The sequence below is a fragment of the Pecten maximus genome, chromosome 5 (assembly GCF_902652985.1).
Source record: "Pecten maximus chromosome 5, xPecMax1.1, whole genome shotgun sequence".
NCBI classification, from domain to species: Eukaryota; Metazoa; Mollusca; class Bivalvia; order Pectinida; family Pectinidae; genus Pecten; species Pecten maximus.
The window spans coordinates 41,189,092-41,213,764 of NC_047019.1; the positions used below are offsets into that span (position 1 = coordinate 41,189,092).

At 31.6% G+C, this 24,673-nt stretch overlaps 2 protein-coding genes across 2 annotated transcripts in view; one reads left to right on the forward strand and one right to left on the reverse strand.

The window, feature by feature from the left end:
• Positions 1-6,609, forward strand: part of LOC117328051 (probable beta-D-xylosidase 2) — a 32,167-nt gene extending 25,558 nt beyond the window's left edge. Inside the window, 5 exon segments of the mRNA XM_033885381.1 lie at positions 1,806-1,898; positions 2,059-2,267; positions 4,022-4,222; positions 5,117-5,288; positions 5,907-6,609. Of these exon segments, the coding sequence (XP_033741272.1) occupies positions 1,806-1,898; positions 2,059-2,267; positions 4,022-4,222; positions 5,117-5,288; positions 5,907-6,016 (785 nt within the window). The 3' untranslated portion in view covers positions 6,017-6,609.
• Positions 6,108-23,680, reverse strand: LOC117328052 (spermatogenesis-associated serine-rich protein 1-like). The gene is given in 9 exon segments (XM_033885382.1): positions 6,108-8,085; positions 10,405-10,470; positions 11,242-11,250; positions 12,645-12,768; positions 13,306-13,455; positions 14,770-14,802; positions 14,805-14,881; positions 15,245-15,392; positions 23,489-23,680. Coding segments are annotated over 9 exon segments (777 nt in total). The 5' UTR covers positions 23,532-23,680; the 3' UTR covers positions 6,108-7,958.
• Positions 23,681-24,673: the final 993 nt, after the last annotated feature.

The following is a 24,673-nucleotide window of genomic DNA, read 5'->3' on the forward strand; positions in this document are numbered from 1 at the left end:
AGGTTCTACACTCCAGTTATTGAGAAATAAACAAGCTTACTTACACTCAGTTTATCAATTCAGAAACAGTGACAAATGCTAATATCATTACATGTGTATCATTTACATTTATCTTATAAAAGTTGTCATGCTATATTTCCGTGTTAAAAAAATAGATTATTACTCCTGTTACGGGTGTTTCCATCGTCATTTTTTCTCAAGAATCAATGGCGTCCCTGCATGTGGTAACAAGCGTCTACTGACGGACGTCCTCCGGAAAGAGTGGGGGTTCAGAGGCTATGTAGTGAGTGACCAGGCAGCCATTGAGAACATCATAGACTACCATCATTACCTCAACAACTCCGTGGACACTGTGGCCCTGTGTGTGAATGCCGGTTGTAATCTGGAATTATCTTCTAACCTAGCAAAACCGATCTACTTCTCAATGAGTATGTCAAACGGTTTTTAAGGACGTTTCCACTGTCATGGCTTACATTTTATATCTGATCTTGTGTTGCGGTTTTCCTGGATATAATTCTCGTCGCAAACGGGATAAATCTTATTATTTCATCGTTAATGAAAGTAAATATTATTTTATGCAGTTTCACAAAACGCTAAGTGCCATGATAATACTATACTCTACAATAAGAGTTAATGTAACATCCTAAGGATTAAATAGTATTCCAAGTTCATTGTTACTGTTATCTAAAATCACTTTCATTTGTTTCAGTGGAAGCGATAAAGGCTAAGAAACTGACAGAGGATGTTGTTCGTGAAAGCGTAAAGCCGTTGTTTTATACGAGAATGAGACTTGGCGAGTTTGACCCACCAGCAATGAATCCATACTCCTTCTTAGATCTGTCATATATCCAGAGTCCGTACCATAGACAGATTTCATTAACTGCCGCCATGAAATCCTTTGTTTTATTGAAAAACTCAAACAGCTTACTACCATTCAATAGACAATTCAACACGATAGCGGTGAGACATATAACGAAATATAGAGGGTTTTTTACGCGTTGTTTATGTGTGGTTTAATTTCATTCCAAGGATAACGTTCAATTTCGCTCTCTGTATCCAGAGAATAAATGCGATGAGAAAATCGAAGGCTGCCGTTTCTCACTTATCTTAAAAACAAATGCAACAGCTTAATAATTGGTTGGGTTTGTTTTCTAACACCAAGTAAATAGCTATGTAGCCAGTAGTCTTCGATTTGTCATGGAATATTCTAGGAACAAGTAGGATTGCGGTGTTTATTTAATATTTTTGACGTTTTATAGGTGGTAGGACCGATGGCGGACAATATGTACCAACTATTCGGCACTTATAGTGCTGACGCCAGTCGTCAATACACTACAACGCCTCTCGAGGGACTAAAACGCCTGTCAGGGTCAACGAAATACGGCCAAGGGTGTCCAGATAATAGGTGTGTGCATTACAACGTCACACAGGTCAAGGTCGCTGTAGCGCAAACCGAGGCTGTCTTCGTCTGTCTTGGAACAGGTAATTGACAAACAAGAAAACAAATTGTGAAGTCGATGCATCTGCAACTTTCAATTCCCCAATCACATTTAACCGCGTAAGTCTCTTCCCTTTAACAGTATGCATGTTATTCCAAAGTATCAACGGTTAATATTTACAGCAAGCAATGCAGTTACAATACTGCATGGATTTAAAACCGCAGTGAAAGAATATATTGTTTATAGTTATAACGGAAATAAAGCACTATTTGACAATGCGACTACATGTAATTGCCTTTTTACATCATGCTTAATTTTAACCTACAGTATAGATATATTTATCGTACGCATTTTTGATATGTTAAGGACAAGAACTCGAAGGGGAAGATAACGATAGAAGCAAGATGGACCTGCCAGGACAGCAACTAAAACTTCTGCAAGATGCTGTGGAATTCTCAGGTAATGCCACCAGTATTGTATTAGGACAAAATTTGATAATGTGTAGTCTTTACGCGAGAAATTCATATGTATTGTGAAAATAGACACATATGTCAATTAAGTCCGCAAAAATAGATATCAAAGGTAAAAAATCCGTTTTGCTAACATTTTGCATAACTAGGGACTGCACCGATCATATTGCTTCTCTTCAACGCCGGTCCTTTGAACATCACCTGGGCTGAACAGAGTGATCGCGTTAGTGCCATATTGGAATGTTTCTTCCCCGCTCAGACAACAGGGGAGGCATTATTCCGAGTTCTCACCAACAATGACGACAACAGCAACCCCGCCGCCAGACTACCATTTACATGGCCCCTTTATGTTACGCAGGTATAGCAACATTTATGCTTCAAGGAAAACTTTTGTATAAAATCTTTATTATATTCAGATGAAATTTTATAAAAGTAAACAACATGTAATCTTTTTTTTAGCTTAGTAGCACCTATCAATTCTAGAAGGACGAAAAACGGCTGCATATTACAGTATTTTTCAGTATTATTAATTCCGCATTTTGTGTAGCACTCTGAAGTACTTTGAATTGCTGGTGTGTAATACTTTATGTTACTGGTGTGTAATACTTTGTTGCTGGTGTGTAATACTTTATGTTGCTGGTGTGTAATACTTTGTGTTGCTGGTGTGTAATACTTTATGTTGCTGGTGTGTAATACTTTATGTTGCTGGTGTGTAATACTTTATGTTGCTGGTGTGTAATACTTTGTGTTGCTGGTTTCTACTACTATGAGTTACTGGTGTGTAATACTTTGAGTCACTAGTTTCTACTACTATGAGTTACTGGTTTCTAATACTATGAGTTACTAGTTTCTAGTACTTTATGTTGCTGGAGTGGAATACTTTGAGTTGCTGGTGTGTAATACTTTATGTTGCTGGTGTGTAATACTTTGAGTTGCTGGTGTGTAATACTTTGCGTTGCTGGTGTGTAATACTTTGAGTCACTAGTTTCTACTACTATGAGTTACTAGTTTCTACTACTATGAGTTACTGGTTCTAGTACTATGAGTTACTGGTTTCTAGTACTTTATGTTGCTGGAGTGTAATACTTTGAGTTGCTGGTGTGTAATACTTTGAGTTGATGGTGTGTAATACTTTGAGTCACTAGTTTCTACTACTATGAGTTACTAGTTTCTACTACTATGAGTTACTGGTTTCTAGTACTATGAGTTACTAGTTTCTAGTACTTTATGTTGCTGGAGTGTAATACTTTGAGTTGCTGGTGTGTAATACTTTGAGTTGCTGGTGTGTAATACTTTGAGTCACTAGTTTCTACTACTATGAGTTACTGGTTTCTACTACTATGAGTCACTAGTTTCTAGTACTTTGTGTTGCTGGTGTGCAATACTTTGAGTTACTAGTTTCTACTACTATGAGTTACTAGTTTCTACTACTATGAGTTACTGGTTTCTAGTACTATTAGTTACTAGTTTCTAGTACTTTGTTGCTGGTGTGTAATACTTTATGTTGCTGGTGTGTAATACTTTATGTTGCTGGTGTGTAATACTTTGAGTCACTAGTTTCTACTACTATGAGTTACTAGTTTCTACTACTATGAGTTACTGGTTTCTAGTACTTTGTGTTGCTGGTGTGTAATACTTTATGTTGCTGGTGTGTAATACTTTATGTTGCTGGTGTGTAATACTTTGAGTCACTAGTTTCTACTACTATGAGTTACTAGTTTCTACTACTATGAGTTACTGGTTTCTAGTACTTTGTGTTGCTGGTGTGTAATACTTTATGTTGCTGGTGTGTAATACTTAGAGTTGCTGGTGTGTAATACTAGGAATTACTGGTTTCTAGTACTATAAGTTGCTGGTTTCTAGTATTTTGCGTTGGTGGTTTCTAGTACTATGAGTTACTGGTGTGCAATACTTTGAGTTGCTGGTGTGTAGTACTAGGAATTACTGGTTTCTAGTACTATAAGTTGCTGGTTTCTAGTACTTTGCGTTGGTAGTGTGTACTACTTGCTGGTCACAATATCTATGTTGTTTCAAAATCGTCCAGATATCAAATCTTACCATATCGATTGAATTATGGTTTAATCCCATGTTATATCGGGACTTGTTTTCCAGGTTCCGTCGATAACAAACTATACCATGGAAGGAAGGACATATAGATATTTCCAGGGCGATCCCCTTTATCCTTTTGGGTTTGGTTTGTCCTACACCCAATTCCATTATTTTGATGCTTGGTTGACACCTCTCATTCAAGTTGGTCAGCCAGTTGGTGTGAGAGTGGAAGTTGGAAACACCGGAGCGTATGATGGAGACGAGGTAAATATCACACAATGTGAAGTACTACAACAATAAACATCATTCTTCTGTAATATTCTCCAAAATGATAATATGGTTGCACATTTTAAAGCGACTATAACTGTAGACGTCATACTCACTAAGCGGTGTTTTATTCTGATATACAGTGAGTTTAAGGTATAACGATACTCGAGCCTTATATAGTGAAATTGTTCTATGATCTTATGTTTACGGGTTTTAAAACACTGTTTTCCTCGATCGATGTTTGTAAATAATGCTACACGGAGAAAGTTGAATGAGTCACGTAGATGTCCACGTAGTCAAAAAGTGTAAACGAAGACACGCATGGGATATTATACTATCTGTCCATCCTTGCTATGTATTTCTAATTGGAGAATATTATGTAATCAATATCGGTTTTAACAATGTAACATTGCAATAGGCTATAGGTTTCCTTTTCTTCAGCCTCGACTGACGATAGCATATGGGTGGTTCCCAGGACAAAATATTTCGCGTAAGCATGCGCAGCATTTTGCTTAGGAGCAGTAATAATTATATGCATTCTTGCAATGTCAAACACATTGTAATATTACTTTTTAGCATTGATTTCGGTTCTTACAAAAGGTGGTTACGGACAATAGTTTTTTGCAATTAAGGGAAACTATTAGTTTCAAGATATAGTGCCTGGTAACATTTTCTAAAGAAATACTGTATAGTCGATTTAACGGCTTAGTTAGGAAAGAGGAATTTTGTAAGATTTTTTCACATTTATGCTAGTCGTGATTGTGAAGGGTATAAAAACGGAAAGTTTGCTTCCGAGGAAAAAAAGTGAAATTCTTTATGTCTAAACGAGATGAGCATAGCAAAGCATATGTAAAATTATGGCAATGATTTGTATTAATTGTCTCCCAACAGGTAATACAAATATACCTGGAATGGATTACGACGAAAATGAAAATGCCAAAATTACAACTTGTTGCATTTAAAAGAGTCTTTATCAAAACCAAAGACAAATTAAATTATAATCTGGAAATCAATCCACGTGATATGGCTGTATGGACAGGGAAGACATTTATCATCGAAGCAGGTAATAAACTTTTATTTATCACATACAGCTGATATCCTAAACTATTGACTTGGCGCACGTGAACAGGTCATGGCAAATCGTAAGCTCTGGATATGTGGACCTTATTCAATATTTGATTCCCCAAATTAGCACCTTCACATTGTTGTCTACTCTTTGGCATTTTTCAACAGTTCTGTGTTAAGAAAGATAGAGTTTATTCCTTTTAGACTTTCTATTTAGTTTTCACTTTGATGTATCTGCTGATTGTACTTTGTTATTGTTCCTTTTGTTTATGAAACACCATTCGATGGGTAAATATGAAAATTGCAGCATTTATGTCGGAGCTCGGATAGCCACCTACCTGAATTTGTAGCATGAACCCGTCGATATAATGGCAATGACTATACTTTACTATTTAAGACTGCCACAAAAATGTTCTGTGATAAAACAGCTACGAGATGAAACGGTTACAGTTCAGAATAGCGAAGATACACCATGTATTTGTATATACATATAGTCCTTTCACTATCTTTTCTATCAATTTTAATATCTTTTTTGCAGAAAAACCTCAGAGGCAGAATTAAGCTTCACAATCGATAGGCGAAATTAAATTAGCATATCTCTCTTGTGTTTTTGCAGGGAAAATGAGGATATATATCGGTGGACAGCAACCCAACCAACGGAAACGTATAGCGTCAAATATACTTGTACGAGAATTCGAAATTATCAACTCAAAGAGTATAGTTTAGGTCTGATACATTATCTCCAACATGTGCTAATACACCAACGTATATTGTTTGGTCAGTTACATACACTAAATGAATGAACAAGGTACAATACTATGATGAATTATTTTAATAATCGCTTTCGATATCGTTATGGTTGAACGATCAAACAATGATTTGAACGATCAAACAATGATTTATTACAAAGTATAATAAATATCAGCAGGCTTATAATTACATAACATAAACAACTCGATTCCTGTCTCAAACTATTCACTTTTGCATGACATGATTTCATTTGTGAAAAGTACAATAAATCGAACATTAATTCAATTTGAATAACAGTTGTCGCATTTTAATAAACTGACTTTGAAAACGTGATTACAATACCTGAAAATATATTGTAATACGAAAGCATCATGTTTTGTCATAATTTAAAGTTAAGTACCCAAATAGGTGATGGTGTTTTCTATTTAGACAATTTAAATGTTTGAGTGGGTTTTTATCACATGTGAACTTAGATACGAAAAACCCACAAAATTAGTTAGGGGACGATATTTCTCATAGCTTGCAATTGCATAGAAGAACAAATCTGTTATAATTTCCATCCAGGATCAGTGTGACATGACAACACGGTAAAATTCAAAACAAAACTCAAATGACGTCATATGAAGGTTGTCGACATTAATCGATATGTCTTCGTAGATTGTAAACATAAAAAAATAAATTTATACTATTATGATTGGAATATTAATTTTGTTACATTATTCTACATTGCACACTGATGTAATAGTCTAAAAGATCTACCAATTAACAGTCGTACTAATTGTGTGTTCCTGATGACAATAATTTAATGAATGATAAAAATACCAATATATAAAGTATAAAAACATATATACATATTCAATTTGATTTTATATATAAAAAATAAAACATCCATACATTGATGAAATACCTTAAGTAGATCTTATCTAAGTGAAATATACAGTAAACAAAAGGTCGTGCATGCCTTGATAGATGCAACGGCAGCATATACGTAAAAGCACCTGTAAATTAATAAAGTTGAGCAAAACAAAGACAGTGTTCACAAACAAGGTAACATGAAGTAATCAATATATATGTGGTCCGATAAACAGAGAGGGGTTCACAAACACAGGTCAGTTTACTAAAATGGCAGATAAAAAAGATTAATGTTATAATACTGATAAAACGTATCACAGATAAGATATACAAACTGGAGAAACACATCAAACATTGGATATCAGCATCACCTTTTACAAACACTTGATTTTAAAAACCATCAAATCAACGCTAATCCTAGTGGAAATGATACCATAACATATTTTGGAGAACAACCTAACAAGATCAAATCAATTTTCAAAATAGTCTTCAATTAAACCCACTGCTGAACTTACAAAGTATCATCAACGTATAATAGATATATACTGTTGAGATACTAGAAAGTCTGAAGTAATGCTTTGGCAGAGTGTACACTTCCTGTACTTAACGAGTTAGTATCATTGTGCATTGCAAACGATGATGAGGTTCCATCACAACCATATCCCAACTAACAAAATATGTAATAAGTGCGCATAACATCGTAAATATACGGATAGATAATTGATAAAGATCCTTTACCCTCATTACCGTGCATATTGTAGATATAGAGAAGCATTAACATTTGCTGACAACAAACTCAACAACATTAACTTATCATAATCAATAAAGACATTACACTTTATCACAGACCCTCCTTGACCCCTACATAATACTGCATGTAAAAAGTTTTAACAACACGCATTTGTACCGTCAACATAATGCTACGAAACAGTGAGTATATTATGATTTCACGACGTCTAATTTATACATCAATACCCTTAGCATTTAAGCTTGAAAATGACATCTATTAAAATGTAAATGGGGTGCGCTACTACTGCTACACAAATCCAGGTATAAATTACAATGTCTACTTTTTATCGTCCTGCGGCAGAGTCAGATGAAGTGGTGTGGCTGGTTTCCACGAGTCTAGACCCCTGACAGAAGAAATATCGTCGTCTCTTTGAAGTTTCCTTTCCATTTGACGATAAGTATCCCTGTAAAGTGTGAAACATTGCTTCCATGAAGTACATGTAAATATAGTTTCTCCAATATTATATACACCAATATTAGATTAAAATATTCCCCATCCTATCCATATATTTTTTAACATATTGAGTAACTTATTGTAATGATAATACAGACTATAATACAACCATACAATCTTCAATTAAGGTGTTTATATCACACAGAGTCGTTTGAATACGATCATATCCCTCTTATACTTATCATAAATTGATTTAAGACGTTATTGACAGGCTGGCATTAATGCGATAAACCATAATCCAAATCCATCTGCATGTAAATATTATTGATGTTGTGAGAATTATAATAATATCGCTTATGTATATTAGAAGACACAAAGTTATCCTGGATTGGCACGGGTCTATTTGACTGAATATGATTTAAATGTACAATAAATGACGCCGAGATACATTTGACATCACTGTTTGAAATACATTCCCATTGCCACTTCTCAAATAACCTAATACGACGGAGACAGAGAATGTGTATGCTATGTATGTATTTATGATTGGTTTTAAATCAGAAATCGATGACGACTTCATGAGAAAAGACGGAAAAGGCTATGGAAGTGTGAGAATAAGAGACAATAAAAGTACTATGACTTCATTATTGGTTTGCACGTGTTGTGATGGGTGTAACCATGGTCAAACTTGACTTAGTTTCGCAATTGGTCAGTTTTTCGGGTTTCGCTTGCCACCGGTATGCCAATGGAGTTGTCACAATATAATCACTTTCTCCTCGAGACGTTGTCCAGACTATTATACATATACATTTCAGTCATCCCCTTAATTTCACAGAGATAATTTCATTGTGTAGTGATCAGAGACAATGCATATTGAAGGAATATTTAGAGGGGTTAAGTCCACACTTTACATTTCAAACAGACAACGTAAGGAATGAAGACTTAATATATTTGATAGTAATTTACAAGTCCGTGGTTAGACATAATTATAAAATATAGCAGATAATGCCATTAATGAAAGCAGAGATAAAGAGAAAATAAAGGCCAACACATTATAATATATGATGATGAGGAAAAATGTTAAAACTTATATATTAGTGCATTTGAATATAAAAGCTACGTGTGACAAGTTAAATTTATATATCGTGTATACCCACACCTTATGAAGACCTTCACCATGAACAGAACAGTATCACATTGCTGGCAGAGGCTAAATCTGAAGCTTCGCCTATATTATTTGGGACTTTTTGTTCAGTACGAACGTATTCAAAGTGTAGGCCGTCTTTTACAATATATCACAATGTTTTTTACAGCAATTTGTAAATGAAAAAAAAAATATTAATTTTGCTATCATACATGTGTCAAAATAGTATTTTTAACGCAGAATTGATAGAGCAAAAATATATACGCGTATGCTGACTTGCCAAAGCAAAGCAGAAGAAGTATATGTTTTAGAATTGTGTGCATGTATCTAATGTTCCAAAAAGTAATGGTTTATTGATTAAATATTAAACCTCTATTTATCCAATCAGTGTCTGTATATTATGTCAACGTTGTGATTTATTCTTTACTTTCGGTTTCCTATCCCAGTTGTTTGTTCGTTCTATGGATAACTACATAAAAAGCCCCCGTTTTAGTTCGTCATCAGGTATGCAAAGAATTTCTATTATCAAAAATCATATTAACGTATACAGAAACTTGAATGTAATCATATATAATCTTTCAGGTAAACAATTGTTATATCGTGATGATGCCTCAAACCAACTAGTTTTAAACTGTTTGAAAAATACAAAATTTGGTGACAGTGACCAACCTTTTTTTTTCTTAAGTTGTCAAACAAAAATTCTACGAATGAAAAGTCCCTACAATGTGTGTGCAGTTCACATAACCAGAGAACAGATGTGACGACTCAAAACAGTCACAAAAGCAACTATAAGCAGAATTCACAAAACTGTTTTGGTAAAACTGTCACAATGTAAATAGTGCCAAATCAAACACCTGTATTTAAAAGGCAACATTAGGCCTCTAGTGTTTGTATTCTCTCCTCTAATGTTTGTATTCTCTAAGTTAATATGCATGTCATAATGTTTGGGTGACCAGACCTTGGAATATGTTTAAGATATAAGAACTGAGCGCCTCTACTCCTAGAGAACTACATGAGTTACTCATTGGTCATTTGTGACGTGTATGTTTGTGTAAACATGTGTTATAACTTTATGTATGAAAGATAGCATGAATAGATCATGGAAGATAATTTGATCATGTGAATGAAATTAAAATGGACATCTAAATAAAACACTCAGCCGACAATGTATTATGCCCATACTACCTGCGTATGGCTGGCAACCTTTGTAGTGGAACAAACGTATCCACAGTAGCACGTTTGAAGTTAGCACTGAAAATGAATTTTAGGACACCACAAATGTTTAACTAGTTTGTTAGCTTCAAAAACTCCTCACAATGGTTAAATATCTGTTAATGATTTGTTTGTATACACCTCACCAGAGACTTGCTATATTTAAGTGTATTTTAATTTCATTATTCACTAACCCAAACATAAGTTCTAAATAAAAAGTATTCTGGTAAGTACTACATTTATATATTCTTCTACCCATGTAAATCGACCAGACCATCCATTAAATTGTGCTTGTATATATTATATACATATATATGTACTGATTGTGCTTGAGAATATATATTAACAAACACCAACGAAAAAAAAAAAAAAAAAAACACAAGGCATGTATCTAAGTCCTGTTGTTACTAGATTTCCTCATCATTACAATGTCCGTAGGTCACTACAGATATATGCTTATGGACTATTTCATGTCCTTTGGTTAAATCACAATTTATATAAAAAAAAATACAAGAATCTAAACACTACTAAGATTTAAAAGTTCATATCAATAGCTCCAAAGTATTGTTTTAAAATATTGCTTTAAACAAAACAAACAGTTGAAATTATTACAAAATCAAGAAAATCACACTGCTACTACTATTAACAAACCTCAATTAAATTTCAAATCCAAAGCAATTAGTTGCTTTCAAAGTTAGTGAATTCCAATCAATTCAATTTTTCATTTACTTATTAAGTGCATCAGAAAATGACTGTTGTGTTAGATCACATTAACAACATTCATGGTTACATACAGATACAATATATTACCTTATCATTCTGGAAATTCAACATAGAGTCAAAGTCATTCATTTGTCTTCATTCTAACTAACAATGCACATGTTTATTAATTATACCTAAAAAATCCCAAATCAGAAATACACGTGTTTGTTGTTTTGGTATCAATGTTTACAGTTTATATCAGAATTATGATACATGTAAAGAAGTTTTTATTAACAAATCATTTTTTCTTTTTAAAGCAGAATTTAGACCAAAACAAGTATTTTGATAGGATATGTGAAATTTCAATTTTTGCCTGAATATTGCATTTTCTATAAGGAAAAATGAGGGAAAATGCAGAAATATTATGAACTATGCTTGTAATACTACTCTGGTCATTCTTTTCATGTATCCTACCAAAACATCTAATTCTATCACTAAAACAAGAATTTGAATCACACAGAATTAACCTATATTTTCCAAACAGTATGGACTTTACCGTAAGCTGTCTGATAAATAGACAAACAGTTATGATAGTTCACTAGGTCCTATTTGACTCGTTTTTCACTAAACTCATATTTCAGAATTCAGTGAAACACAATATAATTAAAAACATCTATCAATCACCACACAAAAACTTAACATTGCATTATTCTTTTATAACATCCATATGATGTCTCCTATTTGTAATAGACTTAAACAAGCTAACAGTAACCTTAGATTTCTACACAAATCTACAAATGTTGATGTCTGTCTATATTAGCCTGTCCACAGTCTACAAAAATCTACAAATGCTTCGATCATGTCTGCAACACACATATATAAGGCTGACATTGACTTCAGATGCCTATCTTTGAAAAAAATGCTATCTCAGGTCTTCAAAAGGCAAACACAGGCATATCTTACATTGACTTCAGACATCTACAGAGGTCTATGAATGTCTCATGTACACACTAGAATGACACAGGCATATCTATAATAATATTGACTTCTGACATCTTCTGTAGATAAGTCTATATAATGCTGTCTCCTATAGACAACAACAAAAGTAGGAAGATCTATATTGACCTCAGACATTTACACACACACCTACAAAGACCATATCCTGTAGAAATGCAAAGATAAATAAAGGCAGATCTATAATATTGACTTCAAACATCTACACAAGTCTATGAATGCAATCACCTATCTACAATTTGTATGACACAGGCAGATCTATAATATTGACTTCTGACATCTACACAAGTCTATGAATGTCATCTCTATAGACAATAGACTAACACAGGTAGATCTATAATACTGACTTCAGACATTTACACACATCTACAAATACTATCTCCTCTAGACAATAGACTGACACAAGCAGAGCTCAAACAATGACCTAAAATTTCTAAATAAGTCTTAAGAGCTATGAGAAGGGTGTTCCACCTTTCTACATGATTAAATAAACTTACCCAAACTCTGGCAGGGGTCGTGAGGATCCTGTTTTGTGGAATCCTGGCGAGTACTCCACTGCCTGGTACGTTTTGTCCCCTTCTGATGCATATGGTATCCCATTCCTCTTGTCTATGATCGTCTCTGTTTGTAGACAATATAACATCATAACCGACAGTCAGTGAAATGATATTAGATCCCAGTAACTTTATGACATATTTATTTCCATACATGCACCATTACAGTAACATCTCAGGGACATGGCACAATAAAGCAACCTTACGGTCTGTATATGTGTACGATATTTGTAAAACAATCATAATATGTGTTGTGTCCCTGTGATTAACATTACAGAACAATACACATTTATATATTACATGTATATATGACAAATATTGATTTCAGTGAAGTTTATGTATACATTAAACATAATTGTCATTATACATTGTACAGTACCATATTTTGTCAAGTGAAATATGTGTGTATTGCCAGGTTGTTCCTTTATATCTCAAGGACAGAAAGCTGATTTCCAACATGAATAAGATTTTCCTTTAATATATTTATGCAAATTTGTGTTTTTCCTATATCTCCTTGAATGTATATTGCGTAAGCTGAGCGTTTAAGTTCATAAAAAGTCAAACTTAGACTGAAAATAGATTAAAAACAATGAAACTGTTTTACCGTTTCTCCCTCGTCCAAACAGCATTTTATGTGTGATTTCGTTGGAGGAGACATCAGTAGCTTTATGGACACCTTCAAAGCTACATCTCAGACCAATCTTAGTCAACCCTGGATCTAGTAGCCACTCATTATTGGTGCGTTTATATGTAACTGAAAATTCAAAAGATTTTTATTTGATATATATTAAACATTATTAAGGATAAACATTGCCGGCAGTATAAGAAATGGTTATAATGACACCCACTGTATAGAAATGTCATATTTAAACCAGAATATAAAAGACTGAATAACAACCTTCTAAAATTACCCTTTCTTGGACAGATAGTTACATACCAATATAAAGATGTAGCATGTAGCATCAGAAGTATCAGTAAAATTACCCTTACTTGGACAGATAGTTACATACCAATATAAAGATGTAGCATGTAGCATCAGAAGTATCAGTAAAATTACCCTTTCTTGGACAGATAGTTACATACCAATATAAAGATGTAGCATGTAGCATCAGAAGTATCAGTATCACATTAGCAAATCAAATTAACAACACATTCTGTCAAGTTTTTAAATCTCATTTGAATTCACACATAGCAATTTTAAATTACATACGGTATGTAGAAAATAAAAAGGTCTTAAAAGTTTATCAGTACAATCATCTTGTTTTTAGATTTTTTTTTACTATTTTATTTTTAACCTTTAATTTCTTACCCTTCAATGACAGAAAATGAAAATGTGATGGGGCCTATTTATGATAACAGCTAGTATGTATACCATGTTCCTTTTCCATCACACAAACATGACATATTTATATGATGTAAAAAACATACAACAGATGCAGATCAAAATAATACACTTTACAGTAAATCTGACTCAAATATGGGGATTGAATGGATTTTTTTCACCGTGGCTGTGAACAGCAGTAGCTATCTACATATCCCACACTGCTATTCATAGCAATGAACATAAAAATATCCATTCCATACATATTTTGACATTAGGGTGATTTGAAATAAAAACATAAAGAACAGGGTCATTTTTAAAATTTTCAACTTTTGATAGCTATATGCAAAAAGATGCAAAATTAATGGAACAGTCGGTGATCCCGCCAATTCACCATGTCATCGTTTACAGTGTCCTTCCAGTCATTTGGTTTTTGTTTTGTTTTTTGTTTCGCTTTCATCCCGAACAAAGATGACATCAAATAACATCAAATACAATAACTTATGTTAAATTAGATTTATTCTATGTGAATAGATGGCGAAGCAAATGCAAATTTGGAAACGATTTGTGGCCCATTTTTCTGGCACATTAATATTTTGCTGAATTATTGTGTAAAACAACAGCATGTGAAACAATGTTTCCATACTGTAGTGTCTCCATGGTCAATTGTTTGTTGTTTCTACTTGGTATATTCATATAAAGAATCAACACTCCTAATGTAAATATAAAAACATAATTATATCTTACAAGGATATGGTCGCATAGCCTTCCAGTTGTTGGGAAAATTTCTGCAGCTGGGTATTCAGGATGTTCTGGGTCAGGAAGGTATTTCAGTTTGGATTTCCAGTCTGGTCCATTTCTGAAAAAGTTGGTCTGCATAAATACTACATAACATTTCACAATAATAGTGTAATCAGCACAGGAAACAAGCTTAAAAAACATTTAATTTGAACACATTTAAAACTAATTAAACATTATGTGGTCAGTAGTGCAGATTATCATCTTAGGATATTTGGTTCTTAAAAAGGAAACTCTTTTTTTTTTAGTTAGCTTATTGAAAGTTGGGATATTTGGCATTTCATTGTATAAGAAAAACAAAGGATGTAATTAATTGTATTAACAATATAATTAGTCAATTAAGAGCCATTTTCACAGGAAATTATTCAGGCAAGTACATCATAAGTACATTTGTACAAGCTTTAATATATGTACTGTAACTTACTCCGAATATTTGATCTGTACATTCTGAGGGTGTGGCGACCACTCATCATAAAATCCATAGCCATGCGGTATGTATCTCCGTCCCCTCGACTGGTAGCTTGGTGCACTGGCAGTGTTATTTATGTGAGGAAAGTGTCTCCGTTCTCTTTCTAAATAAAGATAAACATGTGTTTAACACTACCCTGGTATAATATAACACACAGTAGTATGTTATAACACTACCCTGGTATAATATAACACACAGTAGTATGTTTAACACTACCCTGGTATAATATAACACACAGTAGTATGTTTATAACAATACCCTGGTATAATATAACACACAGTAGTATGTTTATAACAATACCCTGGTATAATATAACACACAGTAGTATGTTTATAACACTACCCTGGTATAATATAACACACAGTAGTATGTTACACTACCCTGGTATAATATAACACACAGTAGTATGTTTATAACAATACCCTGGTATAATATAACACACAGTAGTATGTTACACTACCCTGGTATAATATAACACACAGTAGTATGTTACACTACCCTGGTATAATATAACACACAGTAGTATGTTTATAACAATACCCTGGTATAATATAACACACAGTAGTATGTTTATAACACAACTATAATATAACAAACATTAGTATGTTTATAACACAACTATAATATAACACACAGTAGTATGTTTATAACACTACCCTGGTATAATATAACACACAGTAGTATGTTTATAACAATACCCTGGTATAATATAACACACAGTAGTATGTTACACTACCCTGGTATAATATAACACACAGTAGTATGTTTATAACAATACCCTGGTATAATATAACACACAGTAGTATGTTTATAACAATACCCTGGTATGATATAACACACAGTAGTATGTTTATAACAATACCCTGGTATGATATAACACACAGTAGTATGTTTATAACACTACCCTGGTATAATATAACACACAGTAGTATGTTTATAACAATACCCTGGTATAATATAACACACAGTAGTATGTTACACTACCCTGGTATAATATAACACACAGTAGTATGTTTATAACACTACCCTGGTATAATATAACACACAGTAGTATGTTACACTACCCTGGTATAATATAACACACAGTAGTATGTTTATAACACTACCCTGGTATAATATAACACACAGTAGTATGTTTATAACAATACCCTGGTATAATATAACACACAGTAGTATGTTTATAACACTACCCTGGTATAATATAACACACAGTAGTATGTTACACTACCCTGGTATAATATAACACACAGTAGTATGTTTATAACACTACCCTGGTATAATATAACACACAGTAGTATGTTTATAACAATACCCTGGTATAATATAACACACAGTAGTATGTTTATAACACTACCCTGGTATAATATAACACACAGTAGTATGTTACACTACCCTGGTATAATATAACACACAGTAGTATGTTTATAACACTACCCTGGTATAATATAACACACAATAGTGTGTTTAACACTACCCTGGTATAATATAACACACAGTAGTATGTTTATTACACTACCCTGGTATAATATAACACACAGTAGTATGTTTATAACAATACCCTGGTATAATATAACAAACAGTAGTATGTTTATAACACTACCCTGGTATAATATAACACACAGTAGTATGTTTATTACACTACCCTGGTATAATATAACACACAGTAGTATGTTTATAACAATACCCTGGTATAATATAACAAACAGTAGTATGTTTATAACAATACCCTGGTATAATATAACAAACAGTAGTATGTTTATAACAATACCCTGGTATAATATAACAAACAGTAGTATGTTTATAACACAACTATAATATAACAAACAGTAGTATGTTTATAACACAACTATAATATAACAAACAGTAGTATGTTTATAACACAACTATAATATAACAAACATTAGTATGTTTATAACAATACCCTGGTATAATATAACAAACAGTAGTATGTTTATAACACAACTATAATATAACAAACATTAGTATGTTTATAACAATACCCTGGTATAATATAACAAACAGTAGTATGTTTATAACACAACTATAATATAACAAACATTAGTATGTTTATAACAATACCCTGGTATAATATAACAAACAGTAGTATGTTTATAACACAACTATAATATAACACACAGTAGTATGTTTATAACAATACCCTGGTATAATATAACACACAGTAGTATGTTACACTACCCTGGTATAATATAACAAACAGTAGTATGTTTATAACAATACCCAGGTATAATATAACAAACAGTAGTATGTTTATAACACAACTATAATATAACAAACAGTAGTATGTTTATAACACTACTATAATATAACACACAGTAGTATGTTTATAACACAACTATAATATAACAAACAGTAGTATGTTTATAACACTACTATAATATAACACACAGTAGTATGTTTATAACACAACTATAATATAACAAACATTAGTATGTTTATAACAATACCCTGGTATAATATAACAAACAGTAGTATGTTTATAACACTACTATAATATAACACACAGTAGTATGTTTATAACACAACTATAATATAACAAACAGTAGTATGTTTATAACACAACTATAATATAACAAACAGTAGTATGTTTATAACACTACTATAATATAACACACAGTAGTATGTTTATAACACAACTATAATATAACAAACAGTAGTATGTTTATAACACAACTATAATATAACAAACAGTAGTATGTTTATAACACTACTATAATATAACACACAGTAGTATGTTTATAACACAACTATAATATAACAAACAGTAGTATGTTTATAACACTACTATAATATAACACACAGTAGTATGTTTATAACACAACTGTAATATAACAAACATTAGTATGTTTATAACACAACTATAATATAACAAACAGTAGTATGTTTATAACACAACTATAATATAACAAACAGTAGTATGTTTATAACACAACTATAATATAACAAACAGTAGTATGTTTATAACAATACCCTGGTATAATATAACAAACAGTAGTATGTTTATAACAATACCCTGGTATAATATAACAAACAGTAGTATGTTTATAACAATACCCTGGTATAATATAACACACAGTAGTATGTTTATAACACAACTATAATATAACAAACAGTAGTATGTTTATAACACAACTATAATATAACAAACAGTAGTATGTTTATAACACAACTATAATATAACAAACAGTAGTATGTTTATAACACAACTATAATATAACAAACAGTAGTATGTTTATAACACTACTATAATATAACAAACAGTAGTATGTTTATAACAATACCCTGGTATAATATAACAAACAGTAGTATGTTTATAACACAACTATAATATAACAAACATTAGTATGTTTATAACACAACTATAATATAACAAACAGTAGTATGTTTATAACAATACCCTGGTATAATATAACAAACAGTAGTATGTTTATAACACAACTATAATATAACAAACATTAGTATGTTTATAACACAACTATAATATAACAAACAGTAGTATGTTTATCACAATACCCTGGTATAATATAACAAACAGTAGTATGTTTATAACACTACTATAATATAACAAACAGTAGTATGTTTATAACAATACCCTGGTATAATATAACAAACAGTAGTATGTTTATAACACAACTATAATATAACAAACATTAGTATGTTTATAACACAACTATAATATAACAAACAGTAGTATGTTTATAACAATACCCTGGTATAATATAACAAACAGTAGTATGTTTATAACACAACTATAATATAACAAACAGTAGTATGTTTATAACACAACTATAATATAACAAACAGTAGTATGTTTATAACACAACTATAATATAACAAACAGTAGTATGTTTATAACACTACTATAATATAACAAACAGTAGTATGTTTATAACAATACCCTGGTATAATATAACAAACAGTAGTATGTTTATAACACAACTATAATATAACAAACATTAGTATGTTGATACCACAACTATAATATAACAAACAGTAGTATGTTTATAACAATACCCTGGTATAATATAACAAACAGTAGTATGTTTATAACACAACTATAATATAACAAACATTAGTATGTTTATAACACAACTATAATATAACAAACAGTAGTATGTTTATAACAATACCCTGGTATAATATAACAAACAGTAGTATGTTTATAACACTACTATAATATAACAAACAGTAGTATGTTTATAACAATACCCTGGTATAATATAACAAACAGTAGTATGTTTATAACAATACCCTGGTATAATATAACAAACAGTAGTATGTTTATAACACAACTATAATATAACAAACATTAGTATGTTTATAACACAACTATAATATAACAAACAGTAGTATGTTTATAACAATACCCTGGTATAATATAACAAACAGTAGTATGTTTATAACACAACTATAATATAACAAACAGTAGTATGTTTATAACACAACTATAATATAACAAACAGTAGTATGTTTATAACACAACTATAATATAACAAACAGTAGTATGTTTATAACACTACTATAATATAACAAACAGTAGTATGTTTATAACAATACCCTGGTATAATATAACAAACAGTAGTATGTTTATAACACAACTATAATATAACAAACATTAGTATGTTGATACCACAACTATAATATAACAAACAGTAGTATGTTTATAACAATACCCTGGTATAATATAACAAACAGTAGTATGTTTATAACACAACTATAATATAACAAACATTAGTATGTTTATAACACAACTATAATATAACAAACAGTAGTATGTTTATAACAATACCCTGGTATAATATAACAAACAGTAGTATGTTTATAACACTACTATAATATAACAAACAGTAGTATGTTTATAACAATACCCTGGTATAATATAACAAACAGTAGTATGTTTATAACACAACTATAATATAACAAACATTAGTATGTTTATAACACAACTATAATATAACAAACAGTAGTATGTTTATAACACAACTATAATATAACAAACAGTAGTATGTTTATAACACAACTATAATATAACAAACAGTAGTATGTTTATAACACAACTATAATATAACAAACAGTAGTATGTTTATAACACAACTATAATATAACAAACAGTAGTATGTTTATAACAATACCCTGGTATAATATAACAAACAGTAGTATGTTTATAACACAACTATAATATAACAAACAGTAGTATGTTTATAACACTACTATAATATAACACACAGTAGTATGTTTATAACAATACCCTGGTATAATATAACACACAGTAGTATGTTTATAACAATACCCTGGTATAATATAACACACAGTAGTATGTTTATAACAATACCCTGGTATAATATAACAAACATTAGTATGTTTATAACACTACCCTGGTATAATATAACACACAGTAGTATGTTTATAACACAACTATAATATAACAAACAGTAGTATGTTTATAACACTACTATAATATAACAAACAGTAGTATGTTTATAACAATACCCTGGTATAATATAACAAACAGTAGTATGTTTATAACACAACTATAATATAACAAACATTAGTATGTTTATAACACAACTATAATATAACAAACAGTAGTATGTTTATAACAATACCCTGGTATAATATAACAAACAGTAGTATGTTTATAACACAACTATAATATAACAAACATTAGTATGTTTATAACACAACTATAATATAACAAACAGTAGTATGTTTATAACAATACCCTGGTATAATATAACAAACAGTAGTATGTTGATAACACTACTATAATATAACAAACAGTAGTATGTTTATAACAATACCCTGGTATAATATAACAAACAGTAGTATGTTTATAACACAACTATAATATAACAAACATTAGTATGTTTATAACACAACTATAATATAACAAACAGTAGTATGTTTATAACAATACCCTGGTATAATATAACAAACAGTAGTATGTTTATAACACAACTATAATATAACAAACAGTAGTATGTTTATAACACAACTATAATATAACAAACAGTAGTATGTTTATAACACAACTATAATATAACAAACAGTAGTATGTTTATAACAATACCCTGGTATAATATAACAAACAGTAGTATGTTTATAACACAACTATAATATAACAAACAGTAGTATGTTTATAACACTACTATAATATAACACACAGTAGTATGTTTATAACAATACCCTGGTATAATATAACACACAGTAGTATGTTTATAACAATACCCTGGTATAATATAACACACAGTAGTATGTTTATAACAATACCCTGGTATAATATAACAAACATTAGTATGTTTATAACACTACCCTGGTATAATATAACACACAGTAGTATGTTTATAACACAACTATAATATAACAAACAGTAGTATGTTTATAACACAACTATAATATAACAAACAGTAGTATGTTTATAACAATACCCTGGTATAATATAACAAACAGTAGTATGTTTATAACACAACTATAATATAACAAACAGTAGTATGTTTATAACACTACTATAATATAACACACAGTAGTATGTTTATAACAATACCCTGGTATAATATAACACACAGTAGTATGTTTATAACAATACCCTGGTATAATATAACACACAGTAGTATGTTTATAACAATACCCTGGTATAATATAACACACAGTAGTATGTTTATAACAATACCCTGGTATAATATAACACACAGTAGTATGTTTATAACAATACCCTGGTATAATATAACACACAGTAGTATGTTTATAACAATACCCTGGTATAATATAACACACAGTAGTATGTTTATAACAATACCCTGGTATAATATAACACACAGTAGTATGTTTATAACAATACCCTGGTATAATATAACACACAGTAGTATGTTTATAACAATACCCTGGTATAATATAACACACAGTAGTATGTTTATAACAATACCCTGGTATAATATAACACACAGTAGTATGTTTATAACACTACCCTGGTATAATATAACAAACATTAATTAGCATGATTAATACTCATTAGATCTGTTCTCCTAGATAATCAAATGTATGGCATCAATTAATTGGCTAATATGGATTTATAGCGTTTTTGGATCCGTTGCATGGTAAGGAACTGGATTATCAACCCAATTTCTGTGTGGGCAATCTGCAGGATTTTTTTTTCTCTTTTCTTTCTATCAGTCGCCAAACAAAATGACACATGTACATGTCGTGGTGTTAAACTGCTAATTCTTATTGAGATTTATAAGAAATATCAAGAAAAACAGGAAGTAATAAATATACGTTAGTGTGTAATACAATAAACAGTCTCTAGCTCAGTGATTCCTGTCAGAACAATCAACTGTCTTTCCTTTGTCATTATTTTACTTTATCCATTTTACAACAATTGTGACACAATTCAGAAACAATTAAGGTAAATCAACCAATATATGTAGCAAAGTGTATGATTAATTAAATTTAAATCACTGCTTTCACTGTAATTGAACTGGGACCTCAGCTGGCTTACTAGTCTGATGCTCAACCTGTCGAGCTAAAGATCTCTCTAGGCAAGCGGTATATTACGGCTAGTATTTAACAGGGTTACAGTACATATACTCACCTTCCTGGAAAGAATTTGTTCCTCGAGTTATTATACACAGTTTAACAATTGGAGAACTGAGTCTCAGCTGCCTAGGTGAAAGGCGGGTATTTACCACCAAGCTGTTCAACCATTTTCATAATAAAAAATATGCTTTTGTAAAAGCATTTCATACCTTGCCATTACAATATTTTGTACACAGGCCTAAATACCATAAGTATGGTAATTAAATATAGGGATCCCGGGGAAAATGTTTTGTATGTCAACTAATTATTGTTATAGCATTTGATAACAATTCTCAATATTTAGGTAAAAGCGTGGAACATGTACATGTACAATGTAGTTTACAATTATCACAGATGCCATAAATATCACAGATCCTATTTTTAATATATTTAACTTAAAATTATGTAAACATCCGTTTTCTTCCGCAGTATCGTGTCTAACATAATGAAGTACACTTTGTGTAAAGAAAACCCATAAAAGATCATCAAGTGCAGAAGTGTAGGGATTTACATGTTTACGTACATTGTACGTGTCTATCAGCTGTCTATATCATGTGTGTAAAAAATGTACATGTAGGCGTATGTATTTTCATTGTCAGTTCCACTCACCATGTTTGCCCGGCTTCCCTATTTCCGTTGTTACATGTAACATATTGCCGCTTTATAATGGTGTTTCCTTAATCAAACTGACGTATTCTACATTATTTGATTTTCAAACGGTAGTCTACCAGTCTATTGTAAACAACTTAGCAAACATCCGCCATGCGCTGAGGAAGCCGTATCCTGGCGACGACCGGAACAGGTGCCCGCTATCAGCCCGACATCTGTCGGTGAAAGCTCAATTTACTCTCATTTGTTAATAAGAAAGATAACTCTGCCACCCTTATGCGAATGGATATAGGACCTCGCTACGTCTACACGACTCGAGTCAAAGATTAACCCCCTGTAATTAACTAACAGTATTGTTTTTACAATGTAACTAAAGAAAATTTATCTTTTTATTTACAACCAGAAGTTAAAGAATTAAAAACAATAGAGCAAAGAGCTGTTGAAGGTACAAAGTGTACTAAACTCCCCGGATTCGAGTCTCGGTCTGGTCGTTGCATTTTCCGTCTCTTTTTACTTTAGTTTTCCAACTGAATACCCACGGAATGTGGTATTTGGTCTTGTTTGTGACGGAGAGAGTAATGTAAAAGAACCGCACTGGGTTGAACGGCAGTGGCCGCGATGCTCTTGCATGGTTAGAACATATATAGACACTTAATGTACCTGGTTATTAACACCAGAGTTAAAATTATCCTTGGTATGTACTATATTCTATATAAAGTATATATCGAGGGTTATTTTAACTCTGTGGTTATAATTACCAGATACAAGTGCCGATGGTTAGCGCGTCAATCTAGAGTTTGTGGTCCTAGATCAGAATCTGGCCTTTATATTTTTCCTCTCCTGTTACAACTGTACTGAGACTACTGAGGGAAATTCATCTAGAAGGCAAACGTAACAAGAAATATCTTTAAAAAAGATAAACGGCATAGTTTTAATGCTGGTGGTTGTAATGTAATACTGCTGGTGAAATAGATTAACGAACTAATTAATAAATGCGCAGTTTCAGCAAGGATAACAAAAATATATCAGTTTGAACTGCATATTGACCAATCACATACATGTACTTCAGCTTGACCAGTAACGCCACCTTTCGCGTCATATCCGGGGTCAAAAGAAAATTATACGGCTATGCCAAAAAACCCCGATACGTATGTTAACAATTTCGGCACGTAATTATTATTCATG